Source organism: Pan troglodytes, chromosome X (genome assembly GCF_028858775.2).
Source record: "Pan troglodytes isolate AG18354 chromosome X, NHGRI_mPanTro3-v2.0_pri, whole genome shotgun sequence".
Lineage (NCBI taxonomy): Eukaryota > Metazoa > Chordata > Mammalia > Primates > Hominidae > Pan > Pan troglodytes.
Window position 1 is genome coordinate 31,762,899 of NC_072421.2, and position 13,612 is coordinate 31,776,510.

At 38.6% G+C, this 13,612-nt stretch overlaps 1 protein-coding gene across 19 annotated transcripts in view; it reads right to left on the reverse strand.

Annotated features, from left to right (window-relative positions):
• The window catches only part of DMD (dystrophin), a 2,616,526-nt gene that overhangs the window by 60,015 nt on the left and 2,542,899 nt on the right, over nucleotides 1-13,612 (reverse strand). For all 19 annotated transcript variants that reach the window (XM_063804906.1, XM_063804905.1, XM_063804907.1 and 16 more), the window contains 2 exons: nucleotides 3,288-3,454; nucleotides 918-1,029 (listed from right to left, as the gene is read on the reverse strand). In XM_063804906.1, coding sequence (XP_063660976.1) covers nucleotides 918-1,029; nucleotides 3,288-3,454 — 279 coding nt within the window. The remainder of the gene's footprint in view (nucleotides 1-917; nucleotides 1,030-3,287; nucleotides 3,455-13,612) is intronic.

Below are 13,612 nucleotides of genomic sequence, written 5' to 3' on the forward strand. Positions count from 1 at the left end.
CAAGGTAACGCCAATAGACATATGATTATTAGTCAACAGACCGTATCTTGAATAGCAAGCATGCAAAGTTTAGAGAAGAGGAGACTGTAAGAATTAAAGAAAGAGAAGAGAAACACGAAGGGTGGCTCTACAGTCAACAGGGACAGGTTTATTTTAGAAAAAACAAACCTGAGAGGAGCCTGTCTTTAATTCTTATGCAGATTTGTACTCAGGTCTGTCTGGCCACCAAGTCTACATCCTTGCCATTTCCCTAGTGATTTTTCACAGTTCTATTGGCCACTTAACATTTTCCTAAAATAACATCTTAGGAGATGGCTTCAACTCTTACTTATAGAACCTTGAGTAAATTATTTAACCTCAGGACCTCAGGGTCCTCATCTGTATAGAGGGGATAAAAATCATAGTACTTATTTTACACAGGGTAGTTTAAAAGGTAAATGCCTAGCATTTAGTAAGTGTTAGCATATAAAATGGATTTTTAAAATGTCACTAGTATATAGGACAGATAATAGGTGAGCAACATTGATTAAAAGTGGTAGTTTATGAATTTGGGGGAACCTAGAACCATCCCCCATACTCAACATGCCTCATGGCCATAAGATCGCCCCACACAACCTCTAAGGCTGTGCAAAATAAACGTGAAAACGTCTTCAATACAACCATGCACACAGAATGAAAACCCTATTTATTCATCCAACAATATTTATTGAGGGTCTATCATGTTCCCTATGTGCCAGGCACTCCCCTAGGCACCAGGGATAGGGTAAATCCTGAAGCCTACAGTTGAGAGCCACTTTAGCTGGGGAACATCTGGGGAAGTGACAAATCACAGCATTATACATGATCTGCAGTATTGTACAAAACTGAAATTTATCCCAGGTGAACTAACTCTCACGTCAGGCTGGCGTCAAACTTACCGGAGTGCAATATTCCACCATGGGATAGTGCATTTTATGGCCTTTTGCAACTCGACCAGAAAAAAAGCAGCTTTGGCAGATGTCATAATTAAAGTGCTTTAGACTCCTGTACCTGATAAAGAGCAAAAACAAACACGTATGTATTTCTTCGAATCAAATTCCCAAAGAACACTCTTTAATAAACCTTCTACCACGTTCTAATTTGAGAAACAGAATGCAATGTTCATTAGTCCCACAAGGTAAGTGATTAACTTCCTGCCTCCAGATTTTTCCGGTGCCTCTCCTACAGTATGAAAACATTTTGGCAGAAAGATTATCCTATAAACATATGGAAGGAGGGAAGAAAAACTCAGCTTTTATTTAAACTCCACTAGGAACTCTTTGAGATTAAGTAGGAAGGTACTGGAAAATTTCCAGTCTTTTGAAAACCAAATACTCAAATTTAAAAGAACTTCCAGGAGCGACAGACTTACGCTGTGCATGCCCCTTACCCATCATGGGACAAAAGTTTTCTGAAGCAATTATTTTCAAAAAATTGTCAAGATAAAGCAATTTCACAAGACAAAAGAAACGTGAACAAGAACTTTCAATTAAAACAAGTCTCGCTTTAATAATGTTTTCTAATTGACTGATACGATTCATCTTCAAACAGTTACTCGAATGAACTCTTTTATCTCTATCTCTTCAGAAATCTCTCACCCCATTACCTACAAATGACAACTGAAGCCCCAAGAGAAAATGAAATTTGGATTAGATGGAAGAATTTATAATCTGTAAATACTAGTTGGTACATTTCCTCCATTATCAGAATGCGATATTCTTTGTTTCATACTCTCCTGCCTTTTGCTTTCTCAGATAAGAACCTTAGCCAATTCAAATAAACATATTTCTTATGTCACATATGGGGAAGTGGGAAGGAAAGCTATCTTTTTTAGATTCCAACCCTCTTTCAAGAGGGGGACAGGAGGAATGAGAAGTGCTGTGTCCTAAAATAATATAATATGATAAGGGCAAAAGAATTGAAGGTGAAAGTGCTCTTTCAGATCCTCCAAAGCATTCTTCTTCTTTATTTTATAAAAATTTCCCTTGTATACAAAGCCCACTAGCTAAGGAAGCAGAGAAAAGGTAGCTTAGAAATCTAATGCAGTCACTGTGGCTTCCCTTCCCCACTCCCCACCCCCATGGTATCATTTTTACCTGCCAAGAAACCGGGAAGGAAAGAAGGTGACCTTTGCAAGCAGTACCTACTCACTGTTGTCTATCTAGGCTTCAGAAACCTCTAAAAGTTTTTGTAAAACCTCTTTGTAAACAGCATGACTATGGAAGGATAAACACCAAAAGTAAAAAAGCACTGTGAATAAAAAGCACGCAACAGTACAAGGTAGTTATTGGAAAATAAAGTAACAAAACCAGTTCACACGTAACTGGAAAAGAGTGTTTACTTAGCTGCTAAGTGGATTCTGCACAGGCATAGACCATATAGCTAGTTTACAACTTTGTGGCTTATTCATCACTATAGAAACCTTGATGTTGATTCACACATTTAAGGACATCACAGTTTCAGAATTAGGATTTAGGATTAATGTTAAGTGAGATTAATTCATTTTAAAAAAATCCTGTCTCCCCAAACAGGTCAGCAGGGCTAAAGATTTATTTGGCCTTGTTTTCCATGATATTTTAAGACTATCAGAATAACCTGCTATGTTTCCTATCTCTTTCACTTATAAATGTATAAGGACTGGTTGTTTTTTAGCTGCTTTGTGAATCTTCCATTTACTTGCCTACTTTTTATTCCTTTAGAAGTTCACTGGGATACTATACAAAGAATGTAATCAGATTCACAGATAAAGAAGCAAGTTCTAAGATGCTGACAACAATTCTTGTTACTTAAGGGAGAAAAAAAAAATGGTGCAAAGTGAATGAGAGACTGAGCTACTATTATGGTTCCTCCCGGAATAGAATCATCTCTCAGTTTTATAACTGATTCTTGGGAAGTTTCTATAAACAGGAAAGACCGTGAAAAAGGAAAGATGGTAAAAATGTTTTGGTTCCAGGAAGGAGGAGGTACAGTTCATCTGTAATACCTCCGTGAAGACACGCTCTTTGGCCTGCTCAACCAAAAATGTGGCTCCGAAGAGCTGAAGAGTGAAGGTGGAAAGGGACACCAGCCTAATAAGTGAGATCCACCAAAATAACCTAGCGATCAGGAGGGTGACAGGAATGATCGATGTTCCGGCCCAATCACCTTCTCTCCCACTTTGGAGACGGTACGAACTAACAGCAACTGGCACAGGAGATAAAAGATCAAGTCATAAAAAGGTGAAAAATGATGAGAAAAAAATGACATTTTTTTTTTTTTGTTCCTAATACCTGAATCCAATGATTGGACACTCTTTGCAGATGTTACATTTGGCCTGATGCTTGGCAGTTTCTGCAGCAGCCACTCTGTGCAGGACGGGCAGCCACACCATGGACTGGGGTTCCAGTCTCATCCAGTCTAGGAAGAGGGCCGCTTCGATCTCTGGCTTGTTATTAGCCTGCAAAGACAGGAGGGAGAGAGAAGGAGGGCAAAAGGATGAAAGGAAAGAAGGCAAGATGGCAAAGGAGGTGTATATCAGTTCGATTAATAAGTTAAACAAAAAAGAAAGAAAGAACAATGGTTGCAAAGCTAGGCTGGCTTTTCACAGCTTGTTTCTGCAAAGGCTCCCTAATATCCAAAGAGCTACCTACTCCTAAGGCTTTGGTAAACTGCCATTACTCTTTTTGGCTACTAGATGACAACAAAAGAAAACAAAACCAACAAACGAGAAAGGTAAGCAAACTACACACCTGAGCGAGACTTTATTTAGCTTTAATTTTTGAACTGATACATAAAAGTTAGCCAGAAGTGAAATGCAGGTGTTTACTGATAAAATTTCAAAGGAGGGGGACAATTGATTTTTTTTTTCTAGAGAATCTGTTTCTCATAGAATCATAATGAGGGGCTTTGAAATTCATCTGGTTCCAAAGCCTCATCTAATAGACAAGCAAACTGATTTTGTAGACCAGAAAAGTAGCTTTTCAAAGGCCATACAGCTAGCAGCAGAGCTGATAATAGAATCCAAACCTCCTGGCTTAGCGCTGTTTTCATGATGCCCTGTTGATTCTGTCTGCCTCTCTATTTCTCTCTCTTTCAAAGTCTAAATGTAAGAAATACAATTCATCCCAGACAGGACAATGATCTCAACAATCTCAAGATACCATCATTTGATTTATATGTTACTATATTCATGAATTTTAATTATACCTTGTTTTTTTCAACCCTATAGGATTGTTCTAATTTTTTATATTGTTAGATAGATTGACCTATATATTGACTACTTTTTTGCTCTTCATTGCTTTCTTTCATCTCAAATCTTCCATCTGGGATTAGTTCTGCCTGAAATATGTCCCTTAGAATTTCCTTTAGCTGCTGGTGGTGCATTTCTCAAGCTTTGTTTGTCTGAAAATACCTCCTTTTTAAAAAAAAAAATCCATATTCCTGATAGTTATCTTCATTAAATATAATTTTTTTTTGAGACTGACTCTATCTCTATTGCCCAGGCTGGAGTGCAGTGGCATGATCTCGGCTCCTGCAATCTCCACCTCCTGGGTTCAAGTGATTCTCATGCCTCAGCCTCCCAAGTAGCTGGGACTATGGGCACACGCCACCCCACCCGGCTACTTTTTGTATTTTTAGTAGAGATGGGGGTCTCACCATGTTGACTAGGCAGGTCTCGAACTCCTGACTTAAAATGATCCACCCGCCTCGGCCTCCCAAAGTGCTGGGATAACAGGCGTGAGCCACTGCGCCTGGCCCAAGTATAAAATTTTTGATTGAAAGGTTTTGGGGTCTTGTTTTTATTTTGTTTTTGAATACTGAAATATTACCCCACTTTCGTCTATCTCTGTTGCTGCTGAGAAGTCAATAGTAAAGATGACTGTTGCTCCTTTGCAAAAAACACATGAAAAAATGTTCACCATCACTGGCCATCAGAAAAATGCAAATCAAAACCACAATGAGATACCATCTCACACCAGTTAGAATGGCAATCATTCAAAAGTCAGGAAACAACAGGTGCTGGAGAGGATGTGGAGAAATAGGAACACTTTTACACTGTTGGTGGGACTGTAAACTTGTTCAACCATTGTGGAAGTCAGTGTGGCGATTCCTCAGGGATCTAGAACTAGAAATACCACTTGACCCAGCCATCCCATTACTGGGTATATACCCAAAGGACTATAAATCATGCTGCTATAAAGACACATGCACACGTATGTTTATTGCGGCACTATTCACAATAGCAAAGACTTGGAACCAACCCAAATGTCCAACAATGATAGACTGGATTAAGAAAATGTGGCACATATACACCTTGGAATACTATGCAGCCATAAAAAAGGATGAGTTCATGTCCTTTGTAGGGACATGGATGAAATTGGAAATCATCATTCTCAGTAAACTATCGCAAGGACAAAAAACCAAACACCGCATGTTCTCACTCATAGGTGGGAATGGAACAATGAGAACACATGGACACAGGAAGGGGAACATCACATTCTGGGGACTGTTGTGGGGTGGGGGGGGGGAGGGATAGCATTAGGAGATATACCTAATGCTAGATGACGAGTTAATGGGTGCAGCACACCAGCATGGCACATGTATGCATATGTAACTAACCTGCACATTGTGCACATGTACCCTAAAACTTAAAGTATAATAAAAATAAAATAAAAAAAATAAAGATAATCTATCTGTTTTCTATCTTGTGCTGTTTCTAGGATTTGATTTAGACTGCTTAAGATTCACTGGACTTCTTAAACCTGTGATTTAGAGTCTTTAATCAGCTCTGGAATCTTCTCCGTCATTCTCTCAACAAATAGTGCCTCTTCTCCATTCCCTCTCCATTCTACTTTCAGAACTCTGTTACATAAATGTTACTCTTCTTCAATCTATATTTCTCTGAACAGGACTTCCCTAGTTCCCCCCTCTCTGCCCCACATCTTTTTAAAACATCCTTCTGTGCTTCATTCTTATTAATTCCTTCTGCCTTACTGTCTGGGTATCCATTTCTCTTGCCGGTCTGCTGTAAACCCATACAGTTTTAAATTTTGATTATTGTACTTTTGATATCTAGAAATACTACTTGGTCATTTTTAAGGTAACTTCTCAGGTTTGTGGTTCCCTGTAGATATTTTTCAATGTTGTTTTTTATTTTTCTAACTGCATAAACACAATTAAGAAAATAATCTGTCTAATAATTCTGGAATATGATGTTATCGTAGGTCTGCTTCTATGGTTTGCTATTTCTTCTGGTTCTCATTCACCTTGATTTCTTTCTTTTTCCACCTTGATTTCTTGTGTGCTTAATATGTTTTTTTTTTTTACTACGTACTAAATTTACCTTACCAATATTTTCTAGAGATAAATAAAAGCTTGAGCCTAGAATAAAAGTGCTTTCTCCAGAGATGATTTTCCTTTGCTTTTGCCAAGAACCAAGAAGCATTACTTATTCCACAGCCAATTTCAGTTGAATATATGACATGGGAATACTTAGTATCACACAAGTCATGGGTATTTGAGCTGCAAAGCGAAGTTGCTTCTCTTGTAATGTGGTTTCCTAATAAAGGACATATCCACATTTCAGATAGAAAGGCAGGAGGGTTTAGACTGACAGGTCATTTGGCTTATGACACTGATCACCTCAACAGCACTCCAGTCATTACCCCTAATTCTAAATTTAGCAACACTATAATAAACTGTTTAACTTTGGATTTCCTAGCTGCAAAATGGTATCAGTTCAAACTTCCGATCAAATGCTACTGTTTACCAAAGACCTAGAATCAATCTAAATGCCCACCAATGGAAGACTGAATAAAGAAAACGTGGTACATATACACCCTGGAATACTACGGAGCCAGAAAAAAGAATGAGATCATGTTCTTTGCAGGAACATGGATGGAGCTGGAGGCCATTATCCTTAGCAAACTAATGCAGGAACAGAAAACCAAGTATTGCATGTTTTCACTTATAAGTGGGAGTTAAATGATGAGAACACATGGGCAGATAGAGGGGAAAAACACACACTGTGGCTTATCAGAGGATGGAGGGTGGGAGGAGGGAGAAGATCAGGAAAATAACTAATGGGTATTAGGCTTGGGTGACAAAATAATCTGTACAACAAACCCCCATGACACAAGTTTACCTCATAAGAAACCTAGACAGGTACCCCTGAACTTACAAGTTAAATTTTAAAAAGCTGTTGCTGAGCACTTTTCTCTGTGTAGAGTTCCATCACAGAGGTACTTTGTGGGAAAAAAAAGTTTATAAAGAATTATGAAATCTAAAAATGAAAAAGATCATGCAAGTCAATTCATCCTTTTGGCATGGCACCACAGAGCTGTAAGACTTTCAGGATTCACTGAGTCCAAACTCAGCATTCATCGAGTCCAAACTCTTACCCATGCCAGTGTGTGCTTACAGCCACTACACCACCCATGTGAGAGAGCTGGGAAACATCCTTAGAAGGTGATCCTGAACACCAGTGTCCAGATACCCCTGTCAAAAGTGCTGCATCACATTGAGCTGAAATCCATCAGCACAGCATATAGAAGTTCCAGAGTTAAACCACTGGAGTTCACCACTCACTGGCTGTGTGACCTTAGGAAAATAACTTTATCTCTCTGTGTCTTAATTTTTCTCTGCTACAAACTGGAGATATTAATAGTGCCTACCTCATAGAGTTATTTTATGATTACGTGAGTCAACAAATGAAAGGCAATTGGAACCGTGTCTGACACATAGCAAGAATCATGTTTGCTATTGTTATTGTCATTATTATTATCCATCTGACCAGCAACCCAGAAGCTCTTGGTCTTTGAACAGCCCTTTAAATATTTTACCAGAGCTGTCTTATCTGTCCATGCCTCTTCATTCCTATTCTTTTAACTTCTTCTTCATATGACACGGCTTAGTTTGCCATTGTCATTTAGAAAACTATTCTTCAAATATGATTGCGGAGAATGTACCTCTATTTCTCCAGACAGTGTAACTGGATTACTTTCTTTTGTTCTGTACTGTAGGCTCACATAGGGTTCCTACTCAACTAAAATCTCTGAGTCAGTGTTTCCCAGTATGTCCAGCAGATCAATCGTCCAGCAAAATGCTTCATGAGAAGGTCAAATTAATGAAAGAAACAGTGCACATTATATCTGCCTCTTAAAATTCTTAGAGCACGTTAACATATTAACAGCTGAGAAGGTCATCAGTAAAGAAACATGTTAATCAGCTCTGGAATCTTCTCAGATTCTCAGAGAGAGAGAGAGAGAGAACAAGCAAGAGTGACTTCTGAAGGGGCGATTTAATAACAGTTTTCAATTATGTGAATGGCTCTCGCATAAGGGCCTGTGACCAGCTGTTCGATCTCTCCACTGAGGACAGAACAAGAAGAAACAGACTTAAGCAGCATGAAGAATTTAGGCTGTAGCTCATATGGAAGAATTTCCTGATGCTGAAAGTTGTTAAAGCATTAGTATGAATTACCAAGGGAGGCTGTAGAATGTTCTACTCTTTCAAAAAACTATAGATTCTTCTATGCTTAAAGGTTGAACATTCTCAAATTTCTAGCCCCTAAGATGCAAGATCCATCATGTTCGCTCTTTTAAAACTGCTCACCTATGCCAACTGACAGCACTGAAGACAAGGTACGGGGATTCACATTCTCATTCTGTTTCAATCTTTCATTTTTATGACAAACTATTCTGTATCCTAGTGGTATATTCCCTCTCCTTTTGTCTGGCAATAAAGAAGGAAAGAATTAAAAGCCAGGCAAGCTTCTGTAAAGACCTAACAGAACTAGAATTAAACCCAGCTAAAATTACATTTCGATCATTCCAGAAAAAAATATATAGGGATAGATTGGAATTGCAGGAAGTTATTAAGGTCAAAAGATAAGTATGATGGCATTCACTGGACTGAGACAATCTTTGTAAGTACCATTATTTGTTGAGATACATATAAGTCTCAGATATAATCCCCTCTCAGTATCAAGGGTGACCTTGTCCTCATTTCTAAACACCAGTTTCAAGCCATGCAAGCAAAATCTCTTGGAAAGGTCATTTAGCCCTGGGTTTTGTTTTGTTTGTTGGCTTTGTTTTGCTTTTGCTGTTGTTTTGGCAATAACTCCATTTTCCCCTTCTATGTCATGCGCACACAAAAAGCAAAGCTATCACAGCTCCTTCCATTATGATAGTCACAGTTTGGAATTATGTTGGGTTTCTCCTCTTTTTCTGTTGGTCCTCACCTGCCAGCAACTATCCATAACATAAAAGCTAGGGGAAGGAATCAGTTGTCATTACTATTGCTCTGTTACAGCACACTGGAGGGTGGCTTCATACAAATATCACCTTTATACAAATATAACAAGGTATACAGACAAAGAATTCTCAATATCAGGAATTTCTAGCAAACAGATTTACCTATCAATATAATAAGTTCAAAGGGCATTACATGGCAAGTTTGGAGGTAGGACAGTTGCTGGGGTTCTGAATAACTTTTGGATTTCTTTGATGTTGTGCTTTCTATAAATCCTTGGACACTGAAGGGCCAACTGCCTGCCAGGAGGTCCACCTGAATACTCATTTTTCTCTCAAGGTAATAAAATTAATTCATGGCTACAGAAGAAATGCAATTAAGTATTTCTCAGCAAGCCCTGCATCCCAGCTACCATAAACATATACATTGTATTTTTAGGAGAAGGCAATTGGCATTTCAATTGTGAGGTTTGTGAAAACCATATGAATACTTAATAAACTACAATAATTAGTACAGTCATCCCTCAGTATATGCTAGGGGTTGCTTCCTGGCCCGCCGCAGCCCCACTCCCACGGGGCTGTTGAGATACAGCAAAATCCACGCATACACAAGTCCCACAGTAGGCCCAGCTGAACGCATGTCCGCAGGTTTCACATCTCTTGAATACTGCATTTTTGATACGCATTTGGTTGAAAACAATCCACTTATAAGTGGACCCGCACAGTTCAAACCTATGTTTTTCAAGGGTCAACTCTATATAGAGAAGTAAACATTGGGCAAGAGACTGTGCCCAGTAATTCTCAGATAACAACAAACCACCATCCTGGAAACAATACAGAACGATACCTCCTTAATTTCTTTCCTAAATTGCAGATTAATTAAAGACAGGAACTATACTTCTGAGGTCTCTGTTAAAATCTGCTGAATTGAACAGTGGGTGGGAATTCAACTGCAATATGATCGCAAGAAATAAAAGGAAGATTATAAAATCTGTATGAAGTCAGAATTTTAAAAACCTGCCTAGTCATCCTGAAGAGCAAAAACATACACTTATAAAGATTTTGTAAAGAGTAGAAGACAAAATAAGTTACTTTCTCAAACTGTCCAAAATTTACTTTATCGATTAAAGTAAATGTCCTTGTGTTGGTTTCTATGTGATGGTATCACACATAAAAGGCTAACAGACTTCATCTGGACTTAGAAGGTATGTACAGAATGATCTGGCTTAAAATATAGGTATACACAAAATTCACACTTGGGGCCCTTGAAAGGAACTGCACAGGCAGATAGCTTTTCTCTAGGTCGGTGGTTCTCAACCGGAAATGATGCCGTACCCCAGAGGAAATATAACAATGTTTGGAGTGTCGACCAAAAAACATCAGAGAAAAACATCGCCAAATATGTTAAATTTATTTTGGAATTAGAAATGAGGATTACAACCCAAGATGCATCTGAAGAGGAGACTGTAGAGGGAAACTTTTATTGGTAAAAACAGAAGTTTACATAAGCTGCTTGGAAACATAGCTCGTTTCAGATGCTCAACGCCAGAACTGGTGTCAGTTTATTAGTGGAGATGCCATTACTGGGCAGATGTTCTTTTGAGAGCATATTACGTGCACTGCTGCAGTCCTAACAGAGGAATTTCTTGTGGGGCGATTTTAGAAAGTCCTTGAGACAGTCTTTATCTCAGGCATGTAACCATGAACCCTCCTCCTTTCATGCTGTCCTGGCTCTAGTTAGTTTAGGACTGACAAAAAGTGATTTCATCCTGCTATCTTTTACGGGAGACATTTTTGGTTGTCACAACTGGGCGGGGGGGAGGGGGAGGGCGGGGAGGGGGTGCTACTAGCATTTAGTAGATAGAGGCCAGGATTCTGCAAAACATCCAGCAGTACACAGGGCAGCTTCCCACAACAAAGAACTAGAATGATTCGGGCCAAAGCATCAGTAGCACCAAGGTTGAGAAACCCTGCCCCAATGTTAACATCTTACATAACCATATGGTTCACTTGTCAAAACTAAGAAATCAACATTGATTCATCACTATTCACTAAACAACAGACTTCCCTGAGAGTCCTGCAGGGCATTTAATAAGCCGGCAACTATCCTCTACAACACAGAAATTGGGAGGCTACCATAGGCCTATTCAACTGCCGAAATGCCACACTGGTTCATAAACTGAGGGTAGAGAGAGCAAAAGGGAAATTAAAAGCCCCAAACTAGAAGTCACAAGGAAACATGCTAAAATTGTAGACTCAGATTTGAAATCAAGTTGCTTCTCAAACTGACAACTCTATGCAGTGTATTCCAGGATAAACAGTTGCAGAAATTTATTTATTTAATCATGGCAAATAATTACCCCAAGCAAGGTAAAGCAGGTCTGCTAGTACAATGTGTGTGTGTGTGTGTGTGTGTGTGTGTTTTGATTTTACTTAGTACAGGTCATAACCATTTAGAGAAAAAATAAGAACTAAATATGCAAATATTAAATACATACATATCCATAAATAGAATTCCTAAACATTTTTATTGACAGAAAAAGGTAAATTTATGGAAAACATTGTGGGCAAACCACAGATTTTTAAAAAGGGTAATCTCTTCTTTGTGGCTGATATGGTTTGGCTGTGTCCCCACCCAAATCTCATCTTGAATTATAACTCCCACAATTCCCACATGTCATGGGAGGAGCCTGGTGGGAGGTGATTGACTTATGGGGGTTGGTCTTTCCTGCGCCATTCTCGTGATAGTGAATGAGTCTCACACTATCTGATGGTTTTAAAAACGGGAGTTTCTCTGCACAAGCTCTTTTTTTGCCTGCTGCCATCCAGGTAAGTTGTGACTTGCTCCTCCTTGCCTTCTGCCATGATTGTGAGGCCTCCCCAGCCATGTGGAACTGTTAAGTCCAATGACCCTCTCTCTTTTGTAAATTGCCCCATCTCAGGTATGTCTTTATCAGCAGCGTGAAAACGGACTAATACAGTGGCCATTTTCATTTGCTATTTTCATTAGTAACATGTTCCCTTCATAAATCCAAAAAATCATTTCAATGTCATTGCCATTGTTAATAGGTATTGGCATTAATAGCTGACAACTCAACTTTTCTAGCCCTCGTTATAAAAAGCCTTAGCATTTGGAAAGATTTGCTGAATTTAAATTTATAAAAACTGTTTTTTGAATTATAGTCTGTACACAAAGATTTAAAACTACAAGGACAATGGTTAGTCAGGGTCAGACAGTATAGGACAGGCAGTCCCTGACTGTTCCCTGATCTGTTATTACAATTTCTTTAACAACCTCTAAATCTACCAAGGGTATCAGTGGAATATTTTACATAAGAGAGAAGTCTGCACCAGCAAAGAACATAAAAGGAGGAACAAGAACAAGTTGTAAAGAATATTAATGACTCCTCTTCCAAACAATCCCAATTTTTATGAAAATCAAATGAGTGATAAAAAGACTCTATAAAACTATACAAAACCTGCATGTAACAAATAAAACAGAAGGAAGGTGACATTTTGATCCTCTTAGACACAAGATACTTGGGTTTTACCTTTGAGTTACTGAGGAAACTATAGTGTACGGACGCAAGGGATCATTTACATGAGGTTGTACACAATGGTTTTTCACATCTTGCTCTTAGTGTGTGTTTCCATTCAGAGAACACTTGGTCTCATGTGAAATGCCACGCTGTATGTACAAGACTGTTTTCTATATCTTATAGCTCTGTTACAAGAGTTGTTACCCGGAAGATCAGGTAAGACTTTGCTGATCATGGCCAAGCTTTGAAATAAGTACAATAATCCATTTCCCTTTCGGCCTTTATAACATTTAGCATAGAATCAAAGAAACTTAGGGATAAGTAACTTTTGAGATAACCTGTTTTAACTTTATGTTACAGATAAGAAAAGGCCCAAAGAGGTTAAGGAAACAGCTTAAGATTATGATTTTAATACTGAAATTTATGCTTAAAATAGTCTTAAAAAGACAGGACAAAAGTGATTTCCTATGGGAAAAAGCAAGGTGATCCCCAAAATCTTTTGAATCTTTAATTTGTTTGAAAGTACTTGAGTCTGATAGCTAAGTAAGCAAGGCCCACTTAGGACAATGTCCAGGTGAATATAAATCTTCAACTGAATTACATGCCGATAACATGGCTGCGAGAGCCAATGGAAGGTGCAAGTGAATACCCCACAACACTGATAAATGCATACTTATATCTCATCTGATCAACTCCTTTCCCCCTTCTTTTCAGCATTACATGTCCCTCGTACCATTAGATGCTACGGCATGTATGAGCTACCTGGATTGACAGGTGCAGGTCCATATATATTGAAGTGGCAAAAAGGAAAAAAAGAAACAAAAC